The 14,174-nt window shown below is 43.5% G+C and overlaps 1 protein-coding gene across 8 annotated transcripts in view; it reads right to left on the bottom strand.

Moving 5' to 3' along the window:
- slc4a11 (solute carrier family 4 member 11) overlaps positions 1-14,174 on the bottom strand; it is a 284,841-nt gene that overhangs the window by 164,062 nt on the left and 106,605 nt on the right. For all 8 annotated transcript variants that reach the window (XM_059965729.1, XM_059965724.1, XM_059965725.1 and 5 more), the window contains one exon: positions 8,579-8,623. Coding sequence is in view for 5 of the 8 variants with exons in the window: in XM_059965724.1 (XP_059821707.1) it covers positions 8,579-8,623 (45 nt within the window). In the remaining 3 variants the exon portion in view is untranslated. The remainder of the gene's footprint in view (positions 1-8,578; positions 8,624-14,174) is intronic.

Here is a 14,174-nt window from a genome sequence, read left to right as displayed (position 1 = left end):
AAATAATTTGGGATGTTCAAATTTTTTTTTTAAAAAAGCTTGGTATTCAGAGAAAGGGCACTTGTCAAATTATATCATTGTTCTTCTTTGAGTCCGACATCAAAAATAAAAATGCTTATTAAGATTCAAAAAGTGTATTACACACATTTAGAGATGTGCTGAAGTTGGAGATTTAATAAGCAACAAGGAAGAGGAGATTCCATTTATATATTTCTGTGCATCACAGAACTCTCCACCATGATTGTCATGGACAACACATTGGATTACATGGGCAGCATACAAAATGCTGGAAAGGGTTTTGGCACGAAACGTCGACAGTACTGTACCCCCCCCCCCCCCCACATAGGTTACTCAGGCACAATCTGTGCGACAATGAACCTAAACTACAACTAAAGTAGGCGTTTAAATTCTAGGGCAGTGATGGCTTTAAGGTGAATGATCCGTGTTACAGTACAACACTTAAAAGCACGTCAACACGTTGCTCAATGAAACATGCACAATGTAAACTTCCATGGAAGTACAGGGTTATGGTGGCCGAGAATCTCAGTGCTTGAGAGTTTAAAACCAAACAAGAAGTTTATGATATAGCAACAGAAATATCAAACACCACTGCATGGGAACCGTTCCTTCCCAATGAAGCCCGGATCGTCACAGGTAAAGCACTCACTGCCATTGAGCACACCTGCAAGGAGCACGGTCACAGGAAATCAGCATCCATCAAGGAGGGAAGTACAGGAGCCTCGAATGCTACATCACCAAGTTCAGGAACAGTTCATTTTCAACCACCACGCTCTCGAACCAGAGGGGATAACTTCACTCAACCAATTCCACAACGTATGGACTTACTTTAAAGTCTCTACAACTCATGATATCAATATTTATTGCCATTTTTTGTACTTGCACAGTGTCATCTATGGCACATTAACTGTTTATCCTCCTGCGTGCATTTTTTAAATTGATTCTATTGTTTTCGAATTTACTGTGAATGCCCACTAGAAAATGAATCTCAGGGTTATACAAGGTGACACACGTACTTTGATAATAAATTTACTTTAAAGTTTGAAGGGCGACTCAAGTCCATGTTTGACAATTAATTTAGTGCCCAGAGCCCAACAGTTTACTGCACCATTTTCACTCAACTATACTTGGAGCAACAAACAACAGCTGAGAAGTAATTTGACGAATGCCAATCATATTAATATTGTAACTCAAAACTTGCTTGTTGGCTATGATGAAGCAAGAATGATTTGTGTTGGCCACCACCTTCCCCCTCACCGGGTCTCATCCATCACCTTCAGCCCTGAAGAATGGTCTTGGCTTGAAGCGTGAGAATCTATTTAGTCCGATGGAAACCACCTGACCAGTTGAGTTCTCCTAGCATTTTGTGCGTGTTACCTTCTAGCTTGTACTCCTTCCCCTCTTATTCTGGTTCCTAACCCCTTCCTTTTCAGTCCTGATGAAAGGTGTCGGCCCAAAATGCTGACTGCTTGTTTCCCGTCTATAAATGCTACCTGACCTGTTGAATTCCTCCAGCATTTTGTGTGTTGCTCTGGATTTCCAGCACTTGCAGAATCTCTCATGCTTTTTTTTGGACAATTGTTGGCCCAGCTCAGGTGCTCTAAATAATGCCCATGCCTGAAGGTGATTAAAATTCCATTGTGGTATTTAAATCCTAACCATTTAGTGATATGCTGTGCTATTGTTTGGTTGAGACAAAGCAGAGAACATCTATTACATTCAACTAGGCACAAAGTAAAGAGGTGAACTCTTTACCTATATTAATCCAGCTACCTGATCAACCAGTTTCCTAATCAACACACACAAAATGCTAGAGGAACTCAGCAGGTCAGGCAGCATCAATGGAAATAAACAGTCAATGTTTCAGGACAAAACCATTCTTCAGGACTAGAAAGGAAGGATGAAGATACCAGAATAAAATGGTGGGGAAGTGGAAGGAGGACAAGCTGGAAGGTGGTAGATGAAGCCAGGTGGGTGGGAATGAAGTAAACTAACGTATTGGTGGGAAACGGACACTGGCAAATATAATATTTACTGTCCATTCCACCTATCATGAGAGAACAGTGGTATGACAACTGCTTCAACCATTACATTTAATGATTCAATAAAACTGCATGGCTTGCTTAGTCTAATCAAAGACAAAGTGGTCCAATTACAATTGACATCTGCTGGACGATGCTGAGGATGTTCTATGAGTCTGTGGTGGCCAGTGCTATCATGTTTGCTGTTGTATGCTGGGGCAGCAGGCTGAGGGTAGCAGACACCAACAGAATCAACAAACTCATTTGTAAGGCCAGTGATGTTGTGGGGGTGGAACTGGACTCTCTGACGGTGGTGTCTGAAAAGAGGATGCTGTCTAAGTTGCATGCCAACTTGGACAATGACTCCCATCCACTCCATAATGTACTAGTTAGGCACAGGAGTACATTCAGCCAGAGACTCATTCCACCGAGATGTAACACTGAGCGGCATAGGAAGTCATTCCTACCTGTGGCCATCAAACTTTACAACTCCTCCCTCGAAGTGTCAGATACCCTGAGCCAATAGGCTGGTCCTGGACTTATTTCCACTTGACATGATTAATATTTAATTATTTATGGTTTTATATTGCTATATTTCTTCACTATTCTTGGTGTGGCTATAATGAAACCCAACTTCCCTCAGGATCAATAAAGTCGGTCTGTCTGAAGAGCTAACCATGAAGTGATAGGCAACACACACAAAGTGCTGAAGCAACATCCATTAGGGGAATAAACGTTCAGCATTTTGGGCCAAGACTCCTCATCAGGACTGGAATTAAAATTAGAAGGTAGAGGGAGGGGAAAGAGTACAAGGTGGCAGGTAGTAGGTGAAATCAGCTTGAGGGGGAGAAAGGTGGGTGGGTAGGAGTGCAGATGAAGCAAACTGGGAGATAATTGGTAGAAAAAGGTAAAAAAGGAGATAGAAGAGAAATGACATGGGAGAAAGGGAAAGAGCGGTACTGGAGAAAGTGATAGGCAGGTGAGCAGAAAAGGTAAGAGACGAGAATGTAGAATAGACTAGAAGAAGGGGAAAATTACCGGGGGGGGGGGGGGGAATATCGACATTCATGCCATCAGGTTAGAGAGTACCTAGACAGAATATAGGGTGTTGCTCTCCACCGAGGGTGGCCTCATCATGGCAAAAGTGAACATCATGGGCCAACATGTTAGTATGGGGCGAGGAGTTGGCCACTGGGAAATTGTGCTCTGTGAATGGAGCAGAGGTACTCGAAGCTGTCCTCCAATTTACGTTGGGTCTCATCCAGATAGAGGAGGCTACATCTGGAGCTCCAGTTTACGACAGAAAAGCCCAACTGATTCACAGGTGAAGTGGTGCCTCACCTGGAAGGATTGTTTGGGGCCCTGAATGGAGATGAGGGAGGGGGCGAATGAGCAAGTTGAGCACTTGTCACTTGCAGGAATATGTGCCAGGAGGAAGAGGGGAGCAAACGGACAAGGGAATCTCAGAGGGAGTGATTCCTACAGAGAGTGGAGAGTGGGTGGGCTCGGAGATGGGTGGTACTGGTGTGTTTGGTGGTAGAACCTATTGAAGATGGTCGAAGTTGTGGAGAATGAGGTGTTAGTTGTGGAGGCTCATGGGGTGGTACGCAAGACCAAGGGGAGCTCCATCCCGTTATGGTAGCAAGAGATTAGGTGAGGGCAACATCAATAGTGGAGGAAGGGAAACACTGTTCTTTGAAGGAGGAAGACATCTCTAATGCCCATGAAAGGTGTCGTCCTGGGAACAGATGCAGCAGAGACGAAGAAACTTTTTTTTTTATTATTAAAAAGAGTCACAAAAGACGGGATGTAAACCAGCTTCCTATTACCGTTTGGGGGACAAATTTTACCCAGCACTTCCATGTCTTGTATTCCACGTCTTGGAATACAATGTTTTTTTTCTCAGAATACTATTCAAACATTCCTTCTCATTCATCATTTCTAGATGCCACCAACATGCATTTTAGCCCTTCTCATCCCACCTCCACCTCTTCAGAAGGCAACGGAAATCAAAGTTCTTAAACCTGCTCCAGAAACAAGTCCTCCCACGTCTGGATGAAATGCATTATCAGAGACATTCCCACACCCTGATGTCTGGGAGGGAGGGAGGGAGGGAGGGAGGGACTGAATGAGAGAGATCACAAACCCCCACAGCCCACATTGATACTGTGATTTCAGTCCGAGGTCAACACGTGAGCATCCTTCAGGAGGATGAACCCACAGAAAGCATCCAGTCTAGTTGGGGTACCTGGTCAAATACTAAAGACCCGTGCTAATCAACTAGCTGGAGAGTTCACTGAGTACTTTAACTTCTTGCTTTGGCATTTTGAAGTACCCACCTGCTTCAGTTATACCATTCCCCAAGAAGAACATGATAACCTGCCTCAATGACTGTCTATCACCCAATAGCACTCATATCCACAGTGATGAAGTGCTTTGAGAAGTTAGTGATGAAACGCATCAACTCCTGCTCGAGAACCAACATGAATCCGCTCCAATTTGCCTACTGGCTCAACAAGTCTATAGCAAATGCCATTTCACTCAAACCTGGACAGCAAAAATGCATAAATCAGGATGTTCTTCATTGACTACAGCTCAGCATTCAATGCTACCATCTACTCAAAACTAATCAATAAGCTGCAAGACATGGCCTCAGTATCTCCTTGAGTAATTAGGTCCTCAATTTCCTCAGTCAATTCAGATTCACAACAATATGTCCTCCACAATCTCCATCAGCACGGGTGCACCACAAGGCAGTGTGCTAAGCCTCCTGCTCTACTCTCTTTACACATATGTCTTTGTGGCTAAGCACAGCTCCAATGCCATATTCAAATTTGCTGATGACACCACTGTCAAATCTAAGGTGGTGATATATCAGCATGTAGGAGGAAGATTGAAAGTAAGGAAATCAGAGGTCCATGAGCCTGTCCTCAATGGAGCATCAGAGGTGGAGAAGGTCAACAGCTTTAAATTCTCGGCGTTATCCTTTCAAAGGATTTGTCTTGGGCCCAGCATGCAAGTGCAATTATGACAAAGGCATGGCAGTGTCTCCCATATCCTTTGAAGTTTGTAAAGTTTCCGAACATCAAAAACCTTCGACAAACGTTTACGGCTGTATGGTGGAGAGTATATTAACTGGCTGCTTCACAAACACGAGGAGATCTGCAGATGCTGGAAATCCAAGGCAACGTGCACAAAATGCTGGAGGAACTCAGCAGGCCAGGCAGCATCTAATGCCCTCGAAAAGAAAATCCTACAAAAAGTGGATACAAATCATGGGTGAAGCCCTCCCCACCACTGAGCACATTTAGACGGAACAGCATCACAAGAAAGCAGCATCCATCATCAGTGACCCCCACCACCAAGGACATGCTCACTTCTCACTGCTACCATCAAGGCAGAACTCTCTTCAGGAACGGTTATTACCCCACAATCATCAGACACTCGAATCAAAATGTGACAGCTTCATTCGGCTTCACTTGCCCAACATCAAAATGTTCCCACAAGCTATGAACGCACTTTCAAGGACTCCATCTCATGTTCTCGATATTTATTGCTTTCTTTTGGTATTTGTACAGCTAGTTGACTTTTGCACATTGGTTGTGTACCAGTGCATTGATCATTGATCCTATTATGGTTATTGGATTTATTGAGTATGCCCACTAGAAAATAAATCTCAGGGTTACAAATACTGACATACGTGTACTTCGATAATGAATTTATTTTGAACTTTGAGATACAGAATAGAATAACTCCTTCCAGCCACACCACCCAGCAAACCCGAAACAACCTGGGCTTAATCACGGGATGATTTACAAACACCAATTAACCTACTAACCAGTATGCCTTTGGGCTGTGGGAGGAAACTGGAGCACCTTCCACAGGGACGACATCAGAATTGAACTCTAACTCTGATGCCCTGAGCTGTAATAGCATAGTGCTAACTGCCACTGTAGAGTTGTAGGACATCAGGCGATGAACGGAGGTTTGGAAATTCTTTAATCACTCATTGCTTTGACAAGGTAATAACAGAGAGCTTTTCCCCAGGAGAAACGAGAGCCGAAGTAGATCTACTAACTCTTCGATTCTGTTCTGTCATTCGAATTGGTGGTTGAACTAAAACACCCAACTTGGTTTTTGCTCCCCAACCCCAGTTCAAAAGCTATTTTTAGTCACTGTCCATACAGTACATATCCATTATTTTAACTCCATCTTCCCCAATCTAATTGGGCAAAACAGCTGCAAAAATCCATTCAGAATCAAGTTTAGTATCACCGGCATATGTTGTGAAATTTGTTAATCCTTCATTCATTTATCTTCATAGATTTCGGTCAGAGGCAAAATTTGGACACTTTTTAAATCATCGCTGCCTGCATCTCAGATACAAAGAGATTGTTTAGTTGCAATGGAACCACAATGAAAACAAAAATGGAGAGATGAAGTTAAAGATAGAATACAGGGTTAATGACAAGATTCTCTGCAATATGGAGGAAGAAGAATTTTGAGATCTGTGTCCATCAAGTTGATAGGATTGTTATATATCCATAATTCATTGAAAGTGGCACCACAGGTGGATAGGGTCATAAAGGCGGCTTTTGACTCATTAGCCCTCGAAATTAGAATATTGCATACCGGAGCTGGGAACTTAAGCTGAAGTTGTACAGGACAGAGGTGAAACCTAGTTTAGGGTATTGAAGAGCAAACATGAGGAAATCTGCAGATGCTGGAAATTCAAACAGCAACACACAAAATGCTGGTGGAACACAGCAGGCCAGGCAACATCGATAGAGAGAAGCGCTGTCGACGTTTTGGGCCGAGACCCTTCGTCAGGACTAACCAAATGGAAAGATAGTAAGAGATTTGAAAGTAGTGGGGGGAGGGGAAAATGCAAAATGATAGGAGAAGACCAGAGGGGGTTTCTTGGACACCTACGCTCGGTCCGCCAGAAAAAGCAGGATCTCCCAGTGGCCACACATTTTATTTCCACGTCCCATTCCCATATGTCTATCCATGGCCTCCTCTATTGTCAAAATGAATCCAAACTCAGGTTGGAGGAACAACACCTTATATACCGGCTGGGTAGCCTCCAACCTGATGGCATGAACATTGACTTCTCTAACTTCCGTTAATGCCCCTCCTCCCCTTCTTGCCCCATCCCTGACATATTTAGTTGTTTGCCTGTTCTCCATCTCCCTCTGGTGCTCCCCCCACCCTTTCTTTCCCCTGAGGCCTCCCATCCCATGATCCTTTCCCTTCTCCAGCTCTGTATCACTTTCGTCAATCACCTTTCCAGCTCTTAGCTTCATCCCACCCCCTCCGGTCTTCTCCTATCATTTCGCATTTCCCCCTCCCCCCATTACTTTCAAATCTCTTACTATCTTTCCTTTTGGTTAGTCCTGACGAAGGGTCTCGGCCCGAAACGTCAACAGCACTTCTCCTTATAGATGCTGCCTGGCCTGCTGTGTTCCACCAGCATTTTGTTAGGGTATTGAATGCAGTTCTGGTCACACACCCACAGCAAAGGTAGCAATAAGCTTGAAAGAGCACAGAGAAAACTTACAAGGACTTTACCAGTACTTAAGGACCTGAGAGTTAGGGAAGGGTTGATAAGGTTAGGGCTTTTTCCTCCTGGAGTTCAGAAAGTGAGGAGTGATCTTATAGAGGGATACAAATTTATGGGGGGGGGGGGGGGGCGGTGGTACAGGTTGAGTAAATGCATGTAGTCTTTTTCTCATTAGATCATAGGTTTATGGTGAAAAGTGAAATATTTAAGGAGAAATCTGGGAGGGATAGGGGGAATTTCTTCACTCATATGTTGGTCTGAATGTGGAAATGAGCTGCCAGCAAAGCTGTAGGTGCAGGTTCAGCTAAGACCACATGATATGAGCAGAATTAGGCCGTTTGGCCCATTGAGTCTGCTCCACTATTTCTTCATGGCTGACCAGTTTTCCTCTCAGCCCCAATCTCCTGCATCTCTTCATGCCCTGACCAATCATGAATCTATCAACTTCAGCCTTAAATATATCCAATGACTTGGCCTCCAAAGCCACCTGTGGCAACAAATTCCATAGCCTCACCACTCTCTGGCTAAAGAAATTCCTCCTCACCTCCATTCTGAAAGGAGGCCCTTCTATGGAGGCTGTGTCCTCTGGTCTTAGACTCCCGACTGTAGGAAACATCCTCTCTACATTCACTCTACCAAGACCTTTCAACATTCAATAGGTAGGTTTCAATGAGGTTATCCCTTATTCTGAATTCCAGCAAATACAGAACCATAGCTTTCAAATGTTCGCCATACAATAAGCCTTTCAATCCTGGAATCGTTTTCATGAACCTCCTTTGAACCAATATCCAATATCAGTACACCTTTTCTCAGAAAAGGGGCCCAAAACTGCTCACAATACTCCAAGTGAGGCCTCACCAGTGTTTTATAAAGTCTCAACGTTACATCCTTGCTTTTATATTTTAGCACTCATGAAATGAAAGCTAACACCGCATTTGCCTTCCTCACCACGGAAAGGAAAATGGAATCTACTCACCACTCTCCTGCAGGTAGTGCCCATTCACGGTTGGTACTGGGGTATCTGGATTAAAAGCAAAAAGATAGTTGGCATCAATTTGAAGACGCAAGTAATGAGAATGGCTGCTGTGGGCTCATCTTCGAGCACTTAACTATTCAAGATCAAAAGATAAGTGATGGCAGAGTAGCATAGTGGTTAGCACAACGCTTTTCAGATCAGGCAACCTGTGTTCAATTCCCATCGCCGCCTGCAAGGAGTTTGCATGTTCTCCTCGTGAAAGCGCGGGTTCTCCCCACCCCAGGTGCACAGTTCCTCCCACAGTCCAAAGACATACAGGCTGGTAGGTTGATTAGTTACTGTAAGTTGTCCCATGGTTAGGATAGCGTTAAATTGGAGGATTGCTGGGTGGCGTGGCTCGAAGGACCTCCTCAGCACTGTAACCCAATAATATAAAAAATAAAAGATTCGCTTTATTTGTCACATGTACATCGAAACATGCAGAGAAAATGCATAGCTGGCATCAAACTGTGCTGGAGGCAAACCCAAAACTCACCTTCTTTCCAGTGCCTACATAGATTTACTAAACTTAACCTTACACCTTTAGAATGTGGGTGGAGAATGTAATGGAGAATGCAAAAACTGCCTCAGGAATTAAACACTGATCTTACAGCTAGTGCTGTAGTGTTATGCTCATTACAGGGGGTACTCAATAAAGTGGCCACAGTGTATATGGTCCAAGAAGATATTCCAAAACACTTAAATTTCACTCCATTTAAGCTCCAAGTACTACCAGAGTCCCAATCCAAGTTAAAGAATACTTGCTAGAATAACACAGTTCTTGCCACTGCACAATCAGCCCACATATTTGTTCTCTAATTCCTCTGAACAATTTGGGGCCTATATTACAACTCTAACATGATCTTTATTCACTTACTCTCAGATCCATCCATAAAGCCTGAATGAAGGAGCGTTCAGTAATTTCATCTCCCCAACTACTGCTATGACATGCTGTGACAGGAAAAGACTAAGGAGCTGGTGATGGACCTGAGGAGGGCTAAGGTACCGGTGACCCCTGTTTCCATCCAAGGGGTCAGTGTGGACTTGGTGGAGGACTGCAAATACCTGGGGATATGAAATGACAATAAACTGGACTGGTCAAATAACACTGAGGCTGTCTATAAGAGTGGTCAGAGCTGTTTCTATTTCCTGAGGAGACTGAGGTCCTTTAACATCTGCCAGACAATGCTGAGGATGTTCTATGAGTCTGTGGTGACCAGTGCTATCATGTTTGCTGTTGTGTGCTGGGGCAGCAGACACCAACAGAATCAACAAACTCATTCGTAAGGCCAGTGATGTTGTGGGGGTGGAACTGGACTCTCTGATGGTGGTGTCTGAAAAGAGGATGCTGTCCAAGTTGCATGCCATCTTGGACAATGTCTCCCATCCACTCCATAATGTACTGGTTAGGCACAGGAGTACATTCAGCCAGAGACTCATTCCACCAAGATGTAACACTGAGCGTCATAGGAAGTCATTCCTGCCTGTGGCCAACAAACTTTACAACTCCTCCCTCAGAGTGTCAGACACCCTGAGTCAATAGGCTGGTCCTGGACTAATTTCCACTTGGCATAATTTAGTTATTATTGTTTAATTATTTATGGTTTTATGTTGCTATATTTCTACACTATTCTTGGTTGGTACGACTGTAACGAAACCCAATTTCCCTCAGGATCAATAAAGTATGTCTGTGTCTGTTCTCCTGAATCAAAAAAAATAGAACTACCCCTCTTTCATCCTACACCTGCACCTCAGAACATCAGATCATCTAGCTGCCAGCCCCATCCCTCCCTGAACCACCACAAATAAGAAAGTCTGTAGATGCTGGAAATCCAAAGCAAAGAGACACACATACACACACACACACACACACAATGCTGGAGGATCTCAGGAGGACAGGCAGAATGCATGGAAAAGAGTAAACAGTTCATTTTTCAGACAGAGACCCTTCATCAAGATGAAGAAACAGAGAAGAAGACAGTATACAAAAGTGTGGGGAGGGGAAAGAAGCCAGCTGGAAGGCAATAGGTGAACCAGCTGGGTGGGAATGATGAAGGGCCAGATAAGAAAGAATCTGATAGGAGAGATGAGTGGGCAACAGGAGAAAGGGAAGAGGTGGGGAACCCAAGGGGTGGTAATAGGCAGGTGAGAAGTAGTGAAAGGTTGGAGTGGGGAATAGAGGACGTGGGGGGATGAGGGAGCTGGAAATTTGTTCACTGGAAGGAGAAATTGATTTTCATGCCATCAAGTTGGAGGGTAGGCACCCAGACAGAATACAAGGTGTTGCTCTTCCACACTGAGGGTGGCCTCATCTTGGCACAAGAGGCCATGAAGCAACACATGGTAACGGGAAACAGAATTAAAACGTTTGGCCATTGGGAATTTCCACTTGTGGCAGATGGAGCGGAAGAGCTCAAAGCTGTCCCCAATCTACAACAGGTCTCACCAATGTAGAGATGGCTACATCAGGAGCACTGGACACATTAGACAACCCCAGCAGATTTGTAGGTGAAGCGTTGCCTCACCTGGAGGGATTGTTTGGGGTCCTAAATGGGGGAGAGGGAAGAGGGTGTATGGTTCCCCAACATAGAAGAAATCTAGCCCTGTCCAGCCCTCCTGCTGCTTAGGGTTCCATTTCCCCCCCCCACCAAGCCATCTGATAAAAATTTGGAATTAGCCTAGTGTGGCTAAACGTCCACTCTTCTTTCTAATATATCTGATTTATGGCTCTGTAGATCACCTTCAGGGCAGGGAGAGGGTTGGCAATGCCAAAACAAGCTACAGAACTTTGAGTCACTTTAGTGTTCAGCTAGAAAGGCGAGTTCAAAAAAACTATTGAGATGCAACCATACTGCAAAGAGTCAAAATACAAAAGGAGATAATTTGACCCATCTCACTTGTTCTTGTTCTTTGATAAAGTATCCAAATTAGTCTTGTGCTTTTGTTGTCAGTGTTTTCTTCCCAACCACCACCCTTTACAAGTACGCATCAAACTCCCTCAGGCTCATTACTAAGTATACTCCCGCCTTCATCTGGCGACACAAGACCATTTGCTTCTCAACTCTGCATTCCACGCCCCCCCACCCCCCACTACCCAGGACATGCCCTCTTCTCATTACTACCATCAGGGAAGCGGTACAGGAGCCTGAAGACCCACACTCAGTGTTTCAGGAACAGCTTCTTCCCCTCTGCCATCAGATTTCTAAGTGGACAATGAACCTACCCATGAACATTACCTCACCATTTTTGCAGGACTTATTTAATTTTATGTACAAGTATTTCATTGTATTATATGTATTCCATATTCTGCTGCCACAGAACTAATTTCACAACTGCGAATAACAACAAATCTGATTCTCCAGCTACTGACCTCCAAGGGGACCACACCTTGTAGTTTGGAAGTTTGCGTGCCTCAATGAATCAATGAGCTTTGTTGGCCGGAGTCAGCCTTGTGCTTTGGCTCTTGGTAGGGTCACCCATGCTAAACAGGTCAAAGGGAGGGAGCCAGACTAAGAGTGGTCCACCAGTCCTCCAGGTTCGGGGGTTTGGCTCAGAGCCAACAACCCTGACCGGTAAAACAGAATTGTTACGGAAATAGCAATGAAGAATCCTTCCACATCAGAATACAATAGCATTCCCGAGTCTCCACCCAGGACTTCCATTGACTAACAATAGTGAAAAGCAAAAGGAAGCTACTGGCATGATGAAGGAAGCCCTGAACACCACCAGAGATGAAGGGCCTTCAATGTTGCCCTAAACGCCAGCAGTGTAACTGGCAGCAAGTCTGGCTACGGAACCTTATCATTGAAACAGTCTATTGACTCCCACAAACTACTTTGCATTCATTCCCTCAGAACGTTAGCACCAAAAAATTTTCCATTTGTCCAAGAATATTAATCCCCAAAAACTGATCATCTGGAAAGTCTGTCTCAGAACCTCTCAAAGCATTTTGCTGTTAAAAAAAATAAATAAATAACCACTAATGTAGGAAACAGGACCATCATTTTTCATACAGCAAAGTCTTGTTTGAAATGCTGAGATATCAAGGAGAAGGTATCTTTAGAACTGCTGGCTAAATTATATTCTTGGCCAACAGTCTTGGGAAAAGGTTCTTGCTCTTTGAAAGAATGCCAACTGCATCTCATCTGAAAGATGAACAATGCAAGTGCAAGTACTTAGCTAGAAGATCTTTAAACAATGTGTAATTTTAGAAACTAAAAATAAATAATTTACAGAATAAAGACAAAAACAATATCATTTATTCCACTGGCCAGTTTGGGGAAAAAAGGGGCAAATTTTCCAAAGATCAAAAGAGCTGCAAAGTTACTTCAATAATGATGAGGAACATTAACTCCTTGATGTATCACTGCCAATGTTCACCATGACAACTTCTGCTTAAGACTTGATTTTCTGTGTCCTCTCCCTCCTGCAAGTCTGTGCAAATACATTCAGTAGCCACTTTATTAGATACCTCCCATACAGAATAGTATGGTCGAGTGCATATTTGTGTCTTTTGCCGCTGTAGTCCATCTACTTCAAGGGTTGGCATGTTGTGCATTCAGTGATGCTCTTCAGCACACCACTGATGCAAGGTGTCGTAATTTGAGTTCCTACCCTAAATGTCAGCTTGAACCAGTCTGGCCATTCTCCTCTGACCTCCCTCAATAACAAGGCATTTTTGCCTACAGAATGTACGCTCACTGGATTTTTTTTCTTTCGTTTTTCACACTATTCTCTGTAAACTCTGGAGACTGTTGTGCACGAAAACCCCAAGAGATCAACTGTTTAAGATACTCAAACCATCCCTTCTGGCACCGACAATCACTCCACAGTCAAAAATCACTTGGCTTAAATTTCTTCCCTATTCTGATGTTTGGTCAGAACAACTGAATCTCTTGGCCCTGTTTTTATGCATTGAGTTGCTGTTACATGACTGACTAATTAGATCAGGGGTCAGCAACCTTTACCACTGAAAGAGCCACTTGGACCCGTTTCCCACAGAAAAGAAAACACTGGGCGCCGCAAAACCCGCTTGACATTTAAAATGAAATAACACTGCATACAACGTTTTGTTTTGCCTTTATGCTATGTATAAACAAACTATAATGTGTTGCATTTATGAAATTGATGAACTCCTGCAGAGAAAATGAAATTACATTTCTGCATGCAACAAAAACATTTTGAACTCCGAAAAAAAGACGTTGGGTTGAAGGTTACTTTTAAGTAAAATACTCAACGTCTATTTGAGTCCTTGTATTTATGAAAAACGCCAAACTTAAATTTGCCGCCAGCAGCAAACCAAAAATAACGTCAGCCAGCTGTCAACCTGAAAAATAAAAGGACTATTTCACTGAACAATGAAAACATATGAATATACGTAAAATAATAGGCAATTAAAATATTTATCATACTTGTTCAGGTTGACTCACACCTGACAATGCAGTCGTATTTAGTAGGGATGGATCGATGCTTAGGGGAGTGACCGGGAAGGATAATGTGTTTTTTTCCTCTCTGAACTCACAGAAGCGTTTCCCAAACGATGTTTGCATTGCGATGA

This window comes from Hypanus sabinus, chromosome 3 (genome assembly GCF_030144855.1).
Source record: "Hypanus sabinus isolate sHypSab1 chromosome 3, sHypSab1.hap1, whole genome shotgun sequence".
Classification (NCBI taxonomy): Eukaryota; Metazoa; Chordata; class Chondrichthyes; order Myliobatiformes; family Dasyatidae; genus Hypanus; species Hypanus sabinus.
Note: the sequence above shows the minus strand (reverse complement) of the source record. Positions and strands in the feature narration are given on the sequence as shown.